This window comes from Gymnodraco acuticeps, unplaced genomic scaffold, assembly GCF_902827175.1.
Source record: "Gymnodraco acuticeps unplaced genomic scaffold, fGymAcu1.1, whole genome shotgun sequence".
In the NCBI taxonomy this organism is placed as follows: Eukaryota; Metazoa; Chordata; class Actinopteri; order Perciformes; family Bathydraconidae; genus Gymnodraco; species Gymnodraco acuticeps.
Window position 1 is genome coordinate 156,243 of NW_022990485.1, and position 20,565 is coordinate 176,807.

Below are 20,565 nucleotides of genomic sequence, written 5' to 3' on the forward strand. Positions count from 1 at the left end.
TTTCACATCACGACTTAGAATCAAAAACATGTTTAGTGCGGTACTGGAAAAGGAAAAATAATAGCCGTCTGTGTGTGCCTTCTTCACTTCCGTTTCGCTTCTCATGCACTGATTCGCTAAGCTGAACAGCCAATCAGAGTGATTTATTTTGCCGACAGACTTTTGCCGACAGCCTCGGCAGCGGAAGGTATCGGCACGGCCGAAAAGACTTGACGGCGCTGGACACACCAATCTGAGTAGGGCGACAGGACGCTCATCGACGGCCGAAATCGGCTCGGTGTGTCAGGGCCTTTAAGGGAGAGGCAAAGAGAGAAATGGATGTAACTGATTTAAAGTGACGTAACGACCAACAAAGGAGGAAGAGACCGGTTGAGATCTAAAAGAACGAACTGAAAAAGAAAGCAAGACAAAGAAAGAAAAGAGTATTTAAAGAAACAGCAGAAGGTCAACCTATCAGAGTCAAGAAGAAAGCAAGAGGGAGAAGGAGATACGTGAGATAAAGAGTTTACGATGCAATCACAAAAGCCCTGAGATGTACTTTCTATAAGTATTTAGTCCTTGGTGTAGCCGTGGATTATAGTGTTGCATTATACAGCAAGGTGTATCTAGAAATAGCTGAAACAAGATAAATTGATTATTTAAAGCTTGAGTAAAAACACAATTTAAATACAATATATCATAAGTGCAAGATGGAAAGGTTTAACAGTAGTAGTACAGAGTTTAACCATTCCTTGACAAGACATGGTCTGAATATAAATCTTTGTATTTATGAGATTAATTCAATATACATCGCCCAGCTCTAGGTCTAACACAGAGTGAGGTGAAGGTGATGGGAGAAAAACAGATAATAGGATGGAGGTGGTGAAAAGATGACATGAGAAGGAAAAGATAAGTAGAAGGGAAGGTAGAAAAATATATATGTAAGCAAAAAATAAAATAGAGACTCTGACAAACGAAGCAAAGTTCAGCAACTCTGTCAAGAAAATGTGAACAACTGCAAACCACCCCGTTAGTGCTGACTTCCCAAAAAGTGTGCAAGTCTTCACAAAAGCTGAGTCACACCTTTGCTTCTGTTAAATAAAGTGTGTGTTAAAAAAGGGAACATTTCCAGAGCTGGGCCACGAAGCCAATGGGAAAGTTCCAGAAACTAAAGTTCATTGAATGGTCACATGACTCAAACAAAGAGTCAATCTTTGGCCTTTAAAATACCCAAATAATAATATTACATGTTTTACATTACATTGCATTTAGCTGACGCTTTTATCCAAAGCGACTTACAACAAGTGCATTCGACCAAGAAGATACAAACTTGAAGAAAACAGAATCATATAAGTACATCAGGTTTCATAGAGCCAAACATTGTGAAGGTCCCATGACATGCTTTTCTGGTTATTACCCGTCCCCTTGTGTGTTATGTAGGTTTTTATGCAGAGTCACAAACCCTCAAAGTACACCCTGTAGCGAGTACAACTAACACAGAAAATACCTGTCTATGCTGCCCCAGAACGCCTCGTGGGAGATTTTTGGCTAACTAACAGGGAGTCCCATTGACTTGCATAGAGCTCCCTGGTTGGTAATAGACGAGTTGGGATCGTGGAGAAATGCTCTCTGCAGACCCATGCTCACAGCGTTATCAACCTTTTTCTTATTCATTATCAAGCCACACTTATTGTTTCTACTTCGGCTGTGGGTGTTTGTGTGTGCTCAGGATGAGTTTCGAGCTGTCTCGCTGTATCGCCGACCCGGAAACCACACCAGTAAGCCAGCTCACTGAGCAGCGAGCCTCGCAACGTCCCGACCAATCAGAGCACACTGGGCTCACAGGGAGGGGGGGCAGGAGCTCCATCAAGCCGTTTAGGACAGAGAGTGAATACACATACTATACAGAGATGCTGTTTGAGAAACGGATGTGAGTTTGGAACATTGCACAATGTAAATCTATCCTAGTAGACCTCAACAATGGAATTATGATCAGTAGAAATGGCCATGACATGGGACCTTTAAGTGCTACTCAACTGGCTTTAGATAAGCCAGTCCTTTGTTAGTATCTAAGTGCTTAGTTAGTATGTAAGTGCTTTGTATATATGGGTCTCTTTCATGGTATGTTCGCTAGTAAACATACCCAACTTGTGTCGTGTATGTAGGCTTTTTAACTTATGTACATTACTTAAAATTACGTATCAAACATATTCATTTTAAACTGAAATATGGTATTTTCCAAAAACCAGACGTTTACGCAGTATACAAGTATTAGAACAAAAGTCAACGTCATTTACATTTGCGTTATGTACACGAGTTAAGTAACGTAATATACTTAAACATTATTAAGTATTGTTGTTTTGTACAATTCAAGCAACAGTTTGACAGTTTAACAGTTTGACAGTAAAAAGCTTCGTCATTTTTAATTAGAAGCATCATAATGGTAATGATTATAACTGATAAAAACAGCCATTTTGTGGTAACTAATAACTTTTTTAACATGTTTATACAGTGCATTTATTTTTGTTATTGCACACACCTGTAGTCACTGGCAGTGCATTGTTTATTTCTGCAATTTTAGCTCAAAAGATGAACCACACTTTATGCCAGCTGCCAGCTCAGAGCATTTCAACAGAGCACTAAGAACTGCACACAAGTTATTTTGGTCCCTTTAATTACTAAAACTCAAAATATATATTCATCTTTTCCTTCAACTTCGTCATACATTCTTCCACGAGTAGACCCGTGTTATTGCAGTGTTATTAATTGTGATTTATTCTGATTATAGAAAGTGATTGTAAGGATGGATATTGGATTGCATAGGTCATGCACAACAGCTGGCACGGATGAAGGCCTCCCCTTCATGTCATCTATTAAAACTCACTAATTGGAGTGATGCACATTGTCAAACTCTCATTACACACATCTCAATCTACTGGTTACCTTGATCAAAACCAGCTGCCGGCAAATGCTAAATGACTTCACACTTTTGTGCTGCTATGAAAATCACACTTTATGCTTTACTATTTTCATATTCTGTTTTGCACACAGGTAAAAATCACATCCTTAAAGACATGGGGTATTGTGTATTCTTGTCTAATAACAGTTAAAGAAGTAACATTTTCAACCACAGTTTATCTCAAACTTTAAATGTGTTGGTACTATGTTTGGAACACATATTTATTTCTAGTTTTTTAATTATCAACTGCACAGATAAACACAGGTACAATAACTTGACCGTATTGTTGTTGTATTTGTATTTCTATATGGTAATGTTGTAATGTTCTGTGAGCATACTTGTTACGTGCCAGGCAGGCTGTACTTGTGTTGTTTTCCTTCCCTCCTGCTTTTTTCTCTTCTCCCTATTTTCTCTACAGCTAATCAGCAGCTGATCAGTACATGCCCGGGCACCTGAGTCTGACGGCTGATCGGATCCCCTCACCCTCAGCTGGCCTATCAGCAGCCAGGGCCGATCATTAAGGAGGCACCCAGGAAGCCTTCTCCCTGGCCGTTTCTCAATGTCGAGTATACCTGCTGCAGAGCCACTATTTCAAGTATACTATGTCATCGAGTGGCGCTGAAGGACTGTTTAAATGCATGTTAAATGCCCAGCACTCGGCGCCACTCGATGACGTAGTATACTTGAAATAGTGGCTCTGGACGAAGAAGAAGGAGTAAGTAATCAGCAACTGCGTCAGAAAGAAAATTGTCAAGAGGCGCTTTCACACCAAATACTTTTCCCAGGTGTTAGGGAATAATTCTGTCTTTACTTATATTTAACCTATTCTGTGTGTTGACATTTACGACCATCCCTGCTTCTAATCTCCCGTAAGGAATGTGATAATGGAGTCGTATGTTGATACTACCAGGTTTTATGGCCTGACCTGGCGGGCACAAGGGGGGTTTTACGACTGTGAGAACGCTGGCTTCTAAGCACCACGGATGTCAGAGACATCTCCATTGTTCCCAGGTGTTCACGTACCTTCCCCCAATATGTGGGTTGACTCTCTGTAAACTAGTTAAAGAGTCTACCAAGATGCGAGGCTGATCAGATTTGACATGGCAACCCACCCGTGCAGTCAGAACCTTTTGCTGCTGTGACTTGTGATATGAATTCTCCGGCCGTTGACTTGTAATAAACATCATTGTTTGACATCAAAGCTCCAACTCTCCTCGTGTCTCACTGAGTCCTGACTCTCCATTGCTGCAGAAGTTTCCCTTACACCAGGAATAGTTCCCGGAACTTTTATTTCCTGGAACTGTCTAGTAAATCGCGTTCACACCGGAATAAGTCCCTGAGGGAGCCGCTGACGTCACATCTTCTTCTTCTGCTTTGGGTTTACTGGCAGGCCGCAAACAACTTCACGGCGTATACTACCACCCGAAGTCCCGGTCGGAAGTCCCCGGAGTTGGGGACTGGCTTCAGTAGAAGCTGCTGGGACTCCCAGTAGCTTCTACTGAAGCCTTCCGAGTAAATCGCCAGAACGCCGACACCTCCTCATCTCCACCGCTCCCATGTTTTATTTTGTGTTGCCATAAGTCAGTTTCTACGCTGGGCTAATGCTAATAATGCGAGCTAATAAAATGGTGGCTTCACAAAACCTTTTCGAGTTTTACGGGGCGTGGTTTGCAATTCGCCCAGCCAATCAGAAATTGGAACTGTTTTCTCCCCAGGAATGTCCCACCTCTCTAGCAGGGACTGAAAAGGGGTGAAGAGGTTCGCAAAAGTTCTAGTTCCAGATATTTTTGGAGTGAACGCAAAATCCCAGGAACTATCGGAACTATTCCTGGGAAAAGTACTCCAGTGTGAAAGCGCCTAAGGCTAAAAACAAGCCTTATTTTGTCTGTTTTAAGCCAACTTTCTGAACTAAGTTAAAGCTCAAAAACGGACATACAAAGAAAAGTGTCTCTGCAGATTGATTCCATAATCATTGTGTTTCAATACAATACAGTTAGTTGTGATACGAGATGGATTAATCCTAGTTTGTTGGTCTTTTTTTCACCATTTTGACTACAGGGAGCAGAGAGGGACAGAGGTAGTCTTTGCCATTCTCTAGTTTTACTCTAATATATGTTGATAAAGAATGGTGGAAGTCGAATATGCCTTTAAATAATTCTGACTTATTAGGGCTAGGAAACTGGGGAAAGTTTTGCACATAGCCATGCCTAAGAGTATTTAAAAGAGTATGAAAGGATAAAGGAAAACAAAGAGTGTAAGTGAGGAAAGGTTATGGAGAAATTAAGGGAGATTTGGAGAATGGAGGATAGAGAGGTAAACACCGAAAGTTGAGCAAAAGTATATAGAGAAACTAAATGAGACACAGTAGAGAGTCAGTAAAAGGAGAGGGAATGCTTTAAATGTAAAGCAAAAATAATGAGACATGGACAAAGAGGAATAGAGACAATGTTGGCTCTACACTGATAGTTCCTTCTTCCTCTCGTGTGGCATGAAGACACATTTAAGTCACACTATAACAAGGTAAGGACTGTCAACAAGTAAGACTTGTGTTTTTTTCTTGAGAGAGAAACACAGAATTGGGTGGAAAGATAAGAAGAGGAGGAGGGAGCGACAGGCAGAGATACACAAAAACAGATCGAAAGGATAAGTTGGCGTATTATTGAGCAATTTCATACAACCGCTTTAAAATTGACTTTTAACTTGAAGAAAATCAATAGTACTTATCTCAAAAGTAAAGTGTGTTACATCTCTCCAAAAGGCAAGGTCTTACAAATACTGTACTGTGTGTGTGTGTGTGTGTGTGTGTGTGTGTGTGTGTGTGTGTGTGTGTGTGTGTGTGTGTGTGTGTGTGTGTGTGTGTGTGTGTGTGTGTGTGTGTGTGTGTGTGTGTGTGTGTGTGTGTGTGTGTGTGTGTGTGTGTGTGTGTGTGTGTGTAATACATGATTCCAAAGTTTTCACTAAAGTTCAACTTGGCACTTTGAGTCTATTGTGAATAGTTTGGAGTACTATCATATGGGCTCATACTTGATTATGTTCAGGCTTTAAGAAATGTAACTTGTTGATTTGGACCATTGCTTTCACAGATATCACTGCTGGCATCGCTGGAAAATATTTGAAACGGTAGTAGCGATGCATGATTGAGCTGATCACTCAAAACATTTTAAAAAAAAAATGATGTTTTGACTTCTGAATATAAACATATCCACTTTATATCCTAAAAAAAAGGGATTAGATCTCTCTAATGTTAAATATTTGCACAAAACCAGTTTAAGCAAGCACTTTACCTTAACGGTCATCAATCATGCTATTTGTAGGCAATAGCATAGGTCTCAGATATATAAAAATATATAAAACACATGTCAATGAAGTGTTTTGCTCCAAATACCAAACAGATCACCCATTCTAGCCATGCCTCATATCCCTCTGTTTCACTTCCTGTTTCTAAAGTGCTGATTTTGGGTATAAAGCTTTAAAAAAAGAAAGAAATTGACAACAAATAAGAAAGGAGGGGGCTGAGCTCATGCGGGACCCGGCAGCTACTGTCTAAACTAAATGCTGCCGTGATGAAACGCCATATCATGGATTATCAAGGGTTCTCTCTGAAACAGTTTGGAGCTCAAAGGCTTTCTCTCTTGCCGGTTATACCACAAGGTGAGTTCCTTTTTACTTCCTGCTTCTTCACACACATGCTCTCCAGTACAGGTTAGCTCTGAGTGTTAGCGATGCTAATGTAAACACCGACCATATTACGTCCAGAACAGTCAGGCTTTGTTTCTGATAGCAACGTTTCTTATTGGGCCGTGAGTCCACATTTCAGATATTACGTCATATCGGACGCAAATCTGGATCAGCTCCGTTGTTCCCCGTTTTTAGAGATTTGGGGACGGAGGAAAAGAGAGAGGGTTTTATTTTCTGACGCTGCGTGAGTTCCCCGACACACCGGGGACACATGTTGATGTAGAGAAGACATCAAAAAGTGCATTTTGCATGATAGGTCCCCTTTAATAAACGTATATTATAGGCAACATTATGCTTACATTGGAAAGGTTTTATCGCAGCATAATTATCACAGTAATGCTCTTTAAAATGTAAGCCCTGTTGTAAAATATTCTACATCCTTTAAATGTTTATTCAGTGCTTAAAAGTCACACTAGAATCTCCCTCTGGAGGGAACACAGGGATTTAAGCCTTTGCAGACCATTTACATGCACTAAAACCTATATAACATACTACAGGAAAGGGAAACCCCCAACAAATCATAAATGGGACTCTTGAATGAACATAAGATAAGCCTATTTGAGGACTTTGTAGTGCATCATGTAATACACATACAGTATGGTGCACGACTACATGATGCAATACAAAGTCCTCAAATAGGCTTATCTTATGTTGGACTAACTGTCCATTGATATGGCACTCAAGGTTTCTTATACGTTTACTATGTGCTGAGGTTTATTCCCATGTCTTTGTAGACATACAGGTTATCCTGGGCAAAGAACAACTATGTGAGCTGTAAAAAGAGTAACTCAATGTTACATTGGACCTTGCAAATACATTTTATTTGACCTATAAGCAGTCTCCATAAACATTTGCAAGGCCTTTTAACATATTTCAAGTTTGAGAGTCAATGCAGAGAGTGCTTTGGGAGGAGAAGAAGTGCCAATAACACGGGTGATGGTGTAGCAGCCAGTGCAGTTTCTCCATGTGTGCATACAGTACAGTGTTGAGCGAAGACGGATGGTTTAACTGCAGATATTATTACAGCTAATGATTCACCTCAAGGGGCCATTACTCGGCTGCGATCTGTCTCCTTCGCTTTTTTTCAAAAGAGTTGGGGGAGCTGAAAAGTGAAGTGAGACATGGGGAAAGAGTGTGTGTGTGTGAGAATGTGTGATGGTGTCTACAGTAATGTATGTACATGACAAAGAGTAAGTGAGAACGTGAACAAAAACTGAGATTCCATTCATCAATTGCCACTATCTAGCCTGTCAGTGAAATATAAAACATGTCGAAGTCCTCTGGTTTTGGCATTAATGTCAGAGTGAGTGTTGCTGCAGAAGGTTGATATATATGGAATAAAGGCAGATTTATCACAAATTATTGCGACAAGAGAAGAGGTTCTTTCACATTTTCCGGCACTGAAGTGAAGGTTGAGTAGTATTGCTTTTGTATCCGTCAATGAATGGGTTTCGAATGAACAAATAATAAGCTCATGTTAAATGGCATGCGGGGTAAAAGGCTCATCAGAACGTGAGTGCTGTCACTCATCGACCATAAACCAAACCACTCAGGAGTAAAGCCTGAACTAAAAAGTTGTTAAAGCAAGGATCATTCAACATGGATAACGTAGCACCAAAACTGATTGGATTAAAAAAAAATACCTCTTCTTGCACAAGGTTATTTCAGTTTTGCATTAAGACTGTTTGAACTCCTCAGTGATGTATAGTGGAGGGAGATGGGGAGTAGTTTGTGTGATAGGTGCAGTAAAATAATAAGCAGAATGAATATTGAACTTCACCAGGTGCCTGAGGCCAAGTCAAGGAAATGCTGCTCATATATTAACCAAATCTAATAAAATCTTTAAAAAAAAGTGGTAGTTTTAAATGTTGTCTTGCCTCTATGTAGAAAAAGACTTATAGGCTGCTGTAATCAATCCACCTGTCCATACTGAATGTGAAGTTATACCTTCGTGAAGAAGTGGAGCGTCTTGCGTGAATAAATGCATTCTTCATCATAATTATTCTATATATATAATTTACACAGTGCCTGTAAACCGGAGGAGAACGCTGGCATTTATTCTCCTACTTGAAAGACTACGGAGGGATAGGGTCTGCAAAATTAGATTATTTTGGGGATTGACTGGATGCTCTGACCGTTCCACTTCCTGCCCGGCGCTATGCAACGCCTCGCGTCGAAAAGAGACCAGCCGCGACTTTTTTACGGAGCCCAGCGCCGAGACGCTTCTGGGACGCTGGCGCTTCTGGGACGCTTCTGGGACGCTGGCGCTTCTGGGACGCTTATGGGACACTTCTGAGCCGTAACACCCATTGACTAGAGTGGCCGTGAACGCTGCGGTGCGGCCGTAACGCGGCGCAGACGGACCCGGTGGAATACAGGGATATATACTGTTTTTGGTTCTGGCTTCGTGTCTGTTTGTAACATCACTGAGGCCTCAAAATACTTCCCATTGACTGACATTGGGAAAGAGACGTCTGTAAACCAGCTGACATTCGTTTTAGCTAAATTAAGTATCTAGTATGTTCACTGGAATGGCCCATATTTAAAACATTAGGGACTAAAAGTTGTAAAATGCAACTTTTGTACACCAGTCAATCCTTACGTTTTAAAGTGTTTAAGTACATATCATCACATATAATAATAATACTAAATTTTATTTATAAGCGCACTTTTCATTTGACAAGCAGTGCCGTTTACGCCGGCATGGCAACAAGCGGGGGTTTTAAAAATCTAGTAAAAGGCTATTCTAAAAATATGCGTTTTTACATATGTACAATAATGGGTCTTTAACATATTGTAATGTATTGTCAAATGTTTTGTTTCTTGTCTTAAATATTTACGCTTGTTGATGGTGCAAGTAGAGCTGCAGTTATTCAATAATCATTACATAATATAACTGGGAATAAGGTATCATCAAATTGTTTCATAGGCCCATACATTCCTAACCAAAATATCCTTGTAAATTACAATTTAATCAGCTCAACTGTACCATGAACAGACTTCACAAATGTATAAACCTATTAAAGATGCAGTTTAATTATCTGTGTTACGCAGAGGTGGAAAGTAGTGGAGTACAAATACTTGGTTACTGTACTTAAGTACATTTTTCTGGTATCAGTACTTTACTCCACGACTTATTTTTCTGACGACTTTTTACTTTGACTTCTTACATGTTGAACACAAATACCTGTACTTTCTACTTCTTACATGTTGAACACAAATACCTGTACTTTCTACTTCTTACATGTTGAACACAAATACCTGTACTTTCTACTTCTTACATGTTGAACCCAAATACCTGTACTTTCTACTTCTCACATGTTGAACTCAAATACCTGTACTTTCTACTTCTTACATGTTGAACTCAAATACCTGTACTTTCTACTTCTTACATGTTGAACTCAAATACCTGTACTTTCTACTTCTTACATGTTGAACTCAAATACCTGTACTTTCTACTTCTTACATGTTGAACACAAATACCTGTACTTTCTACTTCTTACATGTTGAACACAAATACCTGTACTTTCTACTTCTACATGTTGAACACAAATACCTGTACTTTCTACTTCTTACATGTTGAACCCAAATACCTGTACTTTCTACTTCTCACATGTTGAACTCAAATACCTGTACTTTCTACTTCTTACATGTTGAACTCAAATACCTGTACTTTCTACTTCTTACATGTTGAACTCAAATACCTGTACTTTCTACTTCTTACATGTTGAACTCAAATACCTGTACTTTCTACTTCTTACATGTTGAACACAATACCTGTACTTTCTACTTCTCACATGTTGAACACAAATACCTGTACTTTCTACTTCTTACATGTTGAACTCAAATACCTGTACTTTCTACTCTACTTCTCACATGTTGAACTCAAATACCTGTACTTTCTACTTCTTACATGTTGAACTCAAATACCTGTACTTTCTACTTCTTACATGTTGAACTCAAATACCTGTACTTTCTACTTCTTACATGTTGAACTCAAATACCTGTACTTTCTACTTCTTACATGTTGAACTCAAATACCTGTACTTTCTACTTCTTACATGTTGAACTCAAATACCTGTACTTTCTACTTCTCTCATTTTCCAAACAGCTGGTTCCTTTAGTCTGAATGTGTGTTTGGTGCGTGATCATTATTCTTTAGAGTCATTGCGTGCCTATTGATTTGAACACGATCCGTGTATCCATCATTTCCTGGTCTTCTCTAAAGAAGAGGGACCAATGGAAACGTTGTCATGTTGCCGTTGTTCAGCATGGAAACATTCATTAGCTAACAATGACATTATTGTTCTATTAATATAAAGGGAGGTCAGGTACTCTTTAAAACAGCTGCTAGTTATGGGTACTTTTTACTGAAGTACATTTCAAAGCCCATACTTCTTTACTTTTACTTGAGTAAAGAAGTTTAGTCAGTACTTCTACCAGAGTATTTTTAAACAGGAGTATCTGTACTTCTACTTGAGTTAAGTGTGTACTTCTGCCCTCTCAGTGCTACCTGGTTGCAGGCAGGGTGTTGACTCTGGTGAAGAACACAGACGGCTCCACGTCAACATGGATTCCCAAAGACAGCTCCCTGTAGTAGCCCTCCACTTTGCCCGCTCCCCCCGAGTACTTGAAGTTCAGCACGGCTTCCAAACTCTGCAAAAAAGACAAGGGAAAGGTTATAAATAAAATGTAGATAAAACTGGTTTGACAGTGTACTGCAAAGAAAGGCTGATTCAGTCAAAAAAAAGAGAAGAGCCAACTTTGCTTTTCAAAGAGTGATTGGGGTCAAAGGTCACAGCCGGCATGTTGTGTTCTGCCTTCAGCCAAACCAGAGTGTATTTTTCAGATCGATGCATCAGGAGTCATTACCACAAGATAATAAGTTCACCTCGGCATCGGGCTGTTAAATGAAATAGAAGGGTAACAGTGATTAAGCCCGAGGGGTGTGGGCCGATATGATTTGTCAAAGTCAACTTTATTGTCAATCTTTCAGTTTGTGTGTACAGACAGAGAGAACAAAATATCGTTTCCCACAATCCCGAATACAAAAAAATACAAATATATATATATACAAATATGTATACAAATGTGTATAGACCTATATATACACAATCAACAGACACATGTTTACATATTAGCGATGGGAATTTGAAAGCAAATGTATATTTGAATATTCGACCCCCAAAAAAACGGTTAACCGAAATGTACGTATCCTATAAAATAAAGATTAATTATGAAAAATAAATAAATAAATGTTCAAAAACATGTAAGTATAGAAACCAAGTCGATTTTGTAAAATGTATTGAAGTGGTGATCTGTGAAGCTGACCGTTGAGCGGCCCGACCAAGCAAGGAGGCAGAGGCAGAACGTCAAAATACAATCCGGTGTGGGCATTTATTCAAATCATGGGCACATGATTCACAGCCTCAATTGCTGTCCACCTGAACACAGTCAGCAGCCACAAGGATCTCACACACACTACCTGTCCACTGACAGGGAAAACAGAGCCTAAATACACACACACTAATCAGGCCAATAAGACACAGGTGGGGGGGGAGGAGACAACACAGCAACAGACAAAACGGGAGGGGGAACACTTTCAAACTAAACCACATGTGCAATATTACGAGGCCCGAAGCCGTCAGTCCACAGTGACAAAGTTACCTTCGTCACATGATCACAGTTTGAACAGTTGACAGCTATAGGCCTACAGCTTTCATGCTTAAAACAGAACTTGGTTTTTAAATGAAAGAGGGATCATACACGAACAACATAACGGGTCAGGGTATTGTAACCCTATTACAACAGAGATCAACCTGTAGCAGGGCCTATGCACAGAATGCAGCTATTCAATAATCATTCTTGTTTAAGAATATGAGCATGTCTACTCAGGGGAGAGGCGGGTGCGGAGGCGATTCACAATCAGGCCAGCTGTAGAGAAGACCCTCTCAGCTGGAATGTAGGCATAAGATGAGGTTTGAGTATGCGTGATCTGCGTGTAAGGAGGGGCAGCAACCATATCGTTAGCTAGAACTAGCTAGATCTGATGGATTTGGACATAAACGCGAGTGAAGTATAACCGGACGCGAGAGAGAGATCAGCACCTGCAGCTCTGCCCGCTGTGAGGGACCGGTGAGCGGAGCAAGACACACCTTTAGACCTAACACACTTAGCTATGGCACTGTCGCATACATTGAATTATTCCATTTGATAAATTATGTAATCAACTTAGGCACCCCTCCCAAAAAAAAAATGTCATTGTCATATCTACACTGTAGCTATGCACACTTGAATTTTAAAAAGCACAACAATCAATATATACAAAATAACAGTCACTTCAATATCTTTGGGAAATGTACATTAGTGCAAGATTTGTGATTCCAACAAGACGATTAGGAATCAACGTCTCTCGCCCCTAAATGTGAAAGACTAGATGGTGGTGGGTGGGTGCAGTGATTGGGGGAAGGTGGACACAGAGAATGACTCAAAGGTACTTAAAGATATTCTCTGAGAGGAGGGGGAGAGAAACAGGACAGGCAGCCAAGTCGTCGAAGGAAATGTGGAAATTGAAAGTGGCAGTTTATGGTGAGAGTGCTCTAGCTGACTCAGGCAATGGGCTAAAGCGAGGTGAAGCGAAACATCCAAGGTCCCGCCTTTTCTTCCTATGCGATCATCTCTGCACATATTGATGATGCAGGTTCTGCCTTTCAAGAACACATTCCTCTGATTCTGTGATCATTTGTAATTATTCTGGGAGAGCCATAAGTGAAGTGATGTGGAGCGTGCTGGTACACCAAGCAAAGATAGAAACAACATTAAAAAGCCCATTCACTCATCTCAAACGCAATGTATGGTATATTTTCCTGCCATACATTAAATCCTATTATATTTCCTATAATTCAAGCAATATTGGTTGGACGTATGGCTAGTTACAACTTATAGACAGAAACAAGGTTCACAAAGCAGAGGTTTAAGGCCCTGTCACACTGTCCCGAAATGTACACCCGATGGACACACGAATATGGAATTGTGAATTCCGCACGATGATGGCCCCGAACCACACACGAAGGCAACATTTACATTACATTTAAGACATACAACTGCAACGAAAGTAACACAAACAATTGTGTTACAGTACTATGATACTGTACTGATATCTTCAGACTTTGTTCTTTACTTTATCCGTCGTTATATGTAGAAAATATTACGTTTTCTCCGTAATGTTGTTTCCATAACAACAACAACTTCCTGTCAACTGTCCTTCAAAATAATATATTATATCCTTTTTAGTTTCACAGAACACAAATTGGGTTATTTACATAATATGTTTACATGATTTTGTTATGCAATAAAACAACCCGATGGACACACGATAAAGGAAATGTTCAAATTCGGCTGTGATCGTAGCAACATCGGGCCATTCGTGAGGGCATCTTAAGCCTTCGTATGACCGCCGGTGGAGTTTCTCAGGCTCCGGCAGCAACTTCGTGAGCGGTGGCAAAATCTTTGGCATGCCAAAAAATTGCCGAAGGACCTTGCGAAGGTTCATTTTCGTGTTGAATTCGTGTGTCAATTGTGCCCTTCGTAAGGCCATCGTGAGGGCATCTTGTTATCATCGGTGCCATCGGGCATTCGCCCCGATCAGAGTAAGGGCGAATGCCCGATGGCACCGATGATAACACGAAGATGACACGATTTGACAAGATGTCCTCACGAGTGCCTTACGAAGTTGCCGCTCACGAAGTTGCTGCCGGAGCCTGAGAAACTCCACCGGCGGTCATACAATGGCTTAAGATGCCCTCACGAATGGCCCGATGTTGCTACGATCACAGCCGAATTTGAACATTTCCTTTATCGTGTGTCCATCGGGTGTCAATTTCGGGACAGTGTGACAGGGCCTTAAAAGACGTTAAAGAGGATCATAATAATAATATGGAGGATCAGGTATGCGTCGGCTCAGGGTTCATGGAGTGGACAAATGTATCATGTTAATGTTCTACAGGGCAGCAATTGAGTCTATTATTCATTATGGCATCACAACATGGTTTGGTAACTTGTCAGTTAAATCTAAATCACAACTCCAGAGCTTGATAAAAAGGGCTGGAAAAATAATTGGCGTGCTTCCACCATCCTCTCTTCAGGAGATATTTGAGGAGATGGTGAGAAAGCAAGGCCGTAAAATCACATGCGACCCCAGAAACACATCCTGTATAGAGAGTTTGAGTTGCTGAAGGTATAGATTGCCAAACTGTGAATTGAACAGGTATAAGTTTTCCTTTGTTCCGCTGTCAATCAAGCTGCTGAACAGTCAGAAACAATGCTGATTATGCTGTTAGGAGTTGTTGGGAGGTGCAATGTTTACAGTGTAGTTTGTGCAATGGAGAAGGTTAAATAGGGAAAGTGCATTATGTGTAAATAGGTATGGATACGATAGGGATATGTGCAATTTGACGGACACTATGCATAGGTGCAATAGGGATATGTGCACAAGGGAAAGTTCTGTACCTGTATGTTTCTTGTTTATTTGCCATGTGATATGTGATCTCTGTCCTGTATCTATGACTGATTGTCCCTAACTGTTTTATGTTTATTATCTCAATGCCCAAGACACATTTCTCCTATGGGCGACAATAAAGCTCCATCTAATCTCATCGAAATAATAATTCCTTACATTTATTATAGCGCTTTTCCAGATGCTCTTGCCGGTTATACCACAAGGTGAGTTCCTTTTTACTTCCTGCTTCTTCACACACATGCTCTCCAGTACAGGTTAGCGCTGAGTGTTAGCGATGCTAATGTAAACACCGACCATATTACGTCCAAAACAGTCGGGCATTGTTTCTGATAGCAACGTTTCTGATTGGGCCGTGGGTCCACATTTCAGATATTACGTCATATCGGACGCAAAGCCAGCCTCCCACCCACCCTCGACCCTCATCAGTTCGCCTATAGAGCCAACAGATCCACGGATGATGCCATCGCCACGGTCCTTCACACAGCTGTGAGCCACCTAGAAGGCCAAGGCAACTATATAAAGATGCTGTTTGTTGATTTTAGCTCAGCTTTTAACACCATCATACCTGACATACTAGTGGAAAAACTGTCAAGCCTAGGTTTCCCCTCCATCTTATGCGCCTGGATTAATAATTTCCTTACGTCCTCAGACAGTGAAAATAGGCCCTTATTGCTCCTCCACCCGCACCCTCAGCACTGGCTCCCCGCAGGGCTGCGTGCTGAGCCCTCTACTCTACACACACGACTGTTCTCCCATTCACCCCTCCAACTCCATTATCAAATTTGCAGATGACACCACTGTGGTCGGCCAAATATATAAGGGAGACGATGAGTCGGCATACAGAGACGAGATCCTGAAGCTGTCTGTGTGGTGTTCAGCAAACAATCTGTATCTGAACACAAGCAAAACAAAATAAATCATAGACTTCAGAAAGCACCGTCCAGAACATGCCCCCCTTCACCTCAATGGAGAGAGAGTGGAGAGGGTCTCCACCTTTAAGTTCCTGGGAGTTCACATCTCAGAGAGCCTCAGCTGGACAGCACACACCACTGCAGCAGTTAAGAAGGCCCAGCAGCGACTACACTTCCTGAGGGTGCTTCGGAGAAACCGACTGAACAAGAAGCTGCTGGTGTCCTTCTACCGGGCGACCATGGAGAGCGTGCTGTCATACTCCATCTCGGGGGGGTATGCAGGATGCTCAGCTGTGGACAAGAAAGCCCTGCAGAGAGTGATCAGGATGGCAGAGAAAACCATCAGCTGCCCCCTGCCCTCTCTGGAACACATGTCCACCTCCCGCTGCCGCAGCAGAGCTAACAAAATTATAAAGGACAGCTCTCACCCGGGTCACAGACTGTTCTCTCTCCTGCCTTCTGGGAGGAGATAGAGGAGCTTCAAGTCACGGACAAACACACTCAAAAACAGTTTCTACCCCTGGGCCGTCAGGCTGCTCAACCACCACACATAATGCATTAACCGTAACCATTCTCACACACACACACACTTTTAAATGCACTTGATATACTATTTTTTATATCAAGATTTTTAACTATTTATTCCCCGTATGATTGTATGTTGTCTGTCCTATTGCCGTGTTTTTTAGTGTTATGTATTTGTTTGTATTTTTTGCACACCGGGACAGAGTTGCACTCTGAATCTCGTTTTACTCTGTGTATAATGACAATAAAAGGCTTTAACTTTAAACTTTAAATCTGGATCAGCTCCGTTGTAGCCCCGTTTTTAGAGATTTGGGTACGGAGGAAAAGAGAGAGGGTTTTATTTTCTGACGCTGCGTGAGTTCCCCGACACACCGGGGACACATGTTTATGTATAAAAGACATCAACAAGTGCATTTTGCATGATAGGTCCCCTTTAAATGTTAAGTTTGGTGTTTTCATTATTATCAAAAGAGCCCAGAAAAAGACTAAATCCACGTTTTTCGATATAACAATATGGTCCGTTTCTCAAATCCCAATACTGCCACAGTGTTGCTCAAATTCCGATAAAACACATAAAAGATCCATAACAGCTCAACGGGACACATAATGCTTTGAAACATATCCTGACACATGTTTACTAATGGTGAGCATTTGTCATTCTGGAAGCTTATAATACAAATCAATGCAAACTCATTGTTCTGTTGCGGTGTCTAGTTTTGTAATACAAGCCGTTGTGTGCTCCTATAGCAGCATGCGGGGAACTAAACATGATCCTCTTGAGAAACAGTGATTGTTTAAGCGAGACAAGAAACCAGTGGCTGTGCACCCAGAATCACTTTTCAGACCCCTTCGCTCCTTCCTCCTTCAATCCCCTTACTCAGCTGTTGGCCCCTTTAGGATGCTGTATCAATCACACTGGGCTAAAAATAGATCCAGCTGTAATGGGCTGACTGTGCTGGGAACTGGCCATCACACAGACTGAGCAAACAGGCTGAACGCACGCATGCATTACCGTCGCATGCATACAAACAACGTGATTACTGAGAATGTGCACATGAAGGTAACAGTTTGATTAAGGCGTTCAATATCACCCGAAATCAAAATGCAGCAATGGTTTTAATGAGTAAAAAGACAATAGGAAATGGTGGGACATGGCATGTGGGTTTATTCAGAGGTCATTTTTAAGAAATTAGGTTTTTAGCACTTGAATAATTACAGCTGGTATCTTTTTGGCTACAAGAAATGAATTTACTCATAGCTCTTCTGCTCTTTTTGGTTTGAGTTGCTGCAGATCCAAATAGAAAACCACGGTTTGATTTCAGCCCAACATTGATGAAACAGAGGAGCTATATATCCCCTGGGAAAAGTATTTGTTAAGTCTTCTCTTTACATGTAGTTGTCTCGTTTGACGGGCAATCTTCCAACTTTTGATAGCCGTTTCCATCGACATCAATCAAAATACAACCTCTGAAAATAAAAACATGTAAGCAGCATTCTCCTCCACTTTTGCTATCACGGGCTGCATCTCAGGTCGATTATTTTCATTTCCTCGGTCGTCAGTATCACCGGAAGTTGGTTTGTCTGCGCCATCTTGAGTAGCGTCCCATGGAGCTTATTTCTGCCGGAGGATCGAGGATCGAGGAGCGATAATGGAGGAGCGATAACCGAGGAACTACCAGACCATCCTCCGATGAAATCCACAGATACTCGCCCCGCCCCTTTACTGTGTATCGCTCACTGATTGGACGAGGCAGCGCATGCACTGATCTGATGCTTCTTGACATGAGAGCAGTTTCCCAGCAGAGTGAAGAAAATACATGAAACTCACGAGAGTCACTCCTCAGTTTATACCGTGTTTTGTTTCAATTCATGTCTCATTTAGTTACAAATATGTGATCTATCTGAACGACAAAGTGGGCAAAAATAATTGTATTCATTTATTGGAAACATTTTCATGATCGCTTTTTTCGTTTATACATTTTAAGAATGGCGTTTATCTTTTTTGAGAATGAGTTCTTATTTTATGTAATGTATTGGGGTCTACAACAGATGATACAAATGTTAGTGTCAGTAAATGTGTGCTAACAGAGGCGGGGGGGTGTGTGGAAATAACGGGGACAGAGCTGCTGTCAGACGATCAGCTGTGCGGCGTCATCACAAACGGACGTCGCTTCACGTGACGCTCCGGAGGAAACAACGTCCCATTGCTCTTAAAACTCATTTCCCTGCTTCTCGTGGTTTCCTTGCGTCTCCCTGACACACCGGGGACACATATTCATGTATAAAAGACGTACAAAAGTGCATTTTGCATAATAGGTCCCCTTTAACTAATCAAGATGTAAGTGGTATGGATGTGTTAGCTTTGCAATGTCCTAATACAACTGTCTACTTGTTGTAAGCCAGCTCATTCTGCATCAGGCCTGTGGTTAAAATGACCCATCAGTTCATCTACACAGGTCACTGAACACGGGACGATCCTTTAAGCCACTGAAGCCCCACCAACACGGGTCAAGAGCTTCATCTAAAAAAGGGGATTACAAATGTGAATACCTTGTACAAAACATTTTCTAAAACAAACTGCAGTTGCACATGGACATTGCTGGTCTTCGACGCTTCTTTTCAGCCTTCTTTCATTAACATTTCCAAACTCCATACACGTATATGAGCATTTTACGTTGGTTATTTTTCAAATTGTCATTGTGACGTCTTCTCTGGCCTCTGCTTTATCTTTAAAAACAGTCTTATGTAATCTGACTTGGAGCGAAGCGTCATAGAGACAACATGGGACTTTTACCTTGAACACAATCACTCAATATTTTTAGAGGTGAATCCTAAACGTCACACGCACAAGACTGCAAAGAGAAAGAAGGGGGAAGCTGAGGGGTTTTTGAAAGCATGTGGCACCAAAACAAAGATTATGACGTGGACACATGTCTTTTGACAGGAGTTGTAGGAAAAAGCATCACAGTGACAGGAAGGAAGGGACAGGGGTCTCCACCTTTTGTTGGCACATGGTCGAAGTGTTATTTACAGTAGGTGTTTGAAACCTTTAGGGATATCACTCACACAGAATCAAATGAGATACATAGGGTTGTTTGAGCACAGAGGCAGCATCTTGTTAGCAAAGATTACTTTAGGTACATTAGAACAACCCAGTCTCCAGCTGTAAATGTGCAACCTTTTAATACACAAGAGAGAAAAGAGTAGGGACAATTAGACCAGTAAGACCAAAATAGCTGTTTTGGAAAAGTTGTATTGAAACCACATAAACCTATTGAAGCCTTTAAATGCCCATTAAAGTTGTACGCTCACTTGGAAATTGATGAAGTGTCATTTACGGCCCGTCTACACAGCAGCGTTAAAGAAATCTTCCAATGCTTCTCTGCCCATTCACTTTGAATGGGGTGACGTCACTTTGCCTCGCTTTTCGCCGAACTGCATTGCGGGGAAGCAAAGCGAAGATTTCCAGGATTCAAAAGTTGAGCAATGTTCAACTTTTCAAGCTGAGGTGGAAGCGTCAGCCAATCAAATCCCGTTTATGCAAATCTGACAGTACAAGCGCTAGCCAATCAAACCACGTGTAAGCTGGGAGAGACATACCGCAGTTCATTTCCTCATATTCCAAACGAGAAATTACGGTAGCAAATCACCCGGTTCTTTACGACCAGACTATTTACCGGGATACAAACCGGAGGAACCAGGCATGGAGGGAGGTGGCAGAGACAGTGGGTGAAACTGGTAGGTTTTCGCCTGTTTGGGGAGTTTATATATATATATATATTGCTCGAATAAAATCCCCGGGGTTTTTTTGCTTTGTATGTCGGGGGCGGGAGCATACTTGCCAACCTTGAGACCTCAGAAATCGGGAGCATTTCAAAACCACCGCGGGGGGGGGGGGGTGCTAGTGGATCGCCGGAGCTGTATTAGCTTAACAT

The 20,565-nt window shown here is 41.3% G+C and overlaps 1 protein-coding gene across 1 annotated transcript in view; it reads right to left on the reverse strand.

Moving 5' to 3' along the window:
- trappc9 (trafficking protein particle complex 9) overlaps positions 1-20,565 on the reverse strand; it is a 331,469-nt gene that overhangs the window by 152,166 nt on the left and 158,738 nt on the right. The window contains 1 exon segment of the mRNA XM_034226421.1: positions 11,190-11,332. Within this exon segment, the coding sequence (XP_034082312.1) occupies positions 11,190-11,332 (143 nt within the window).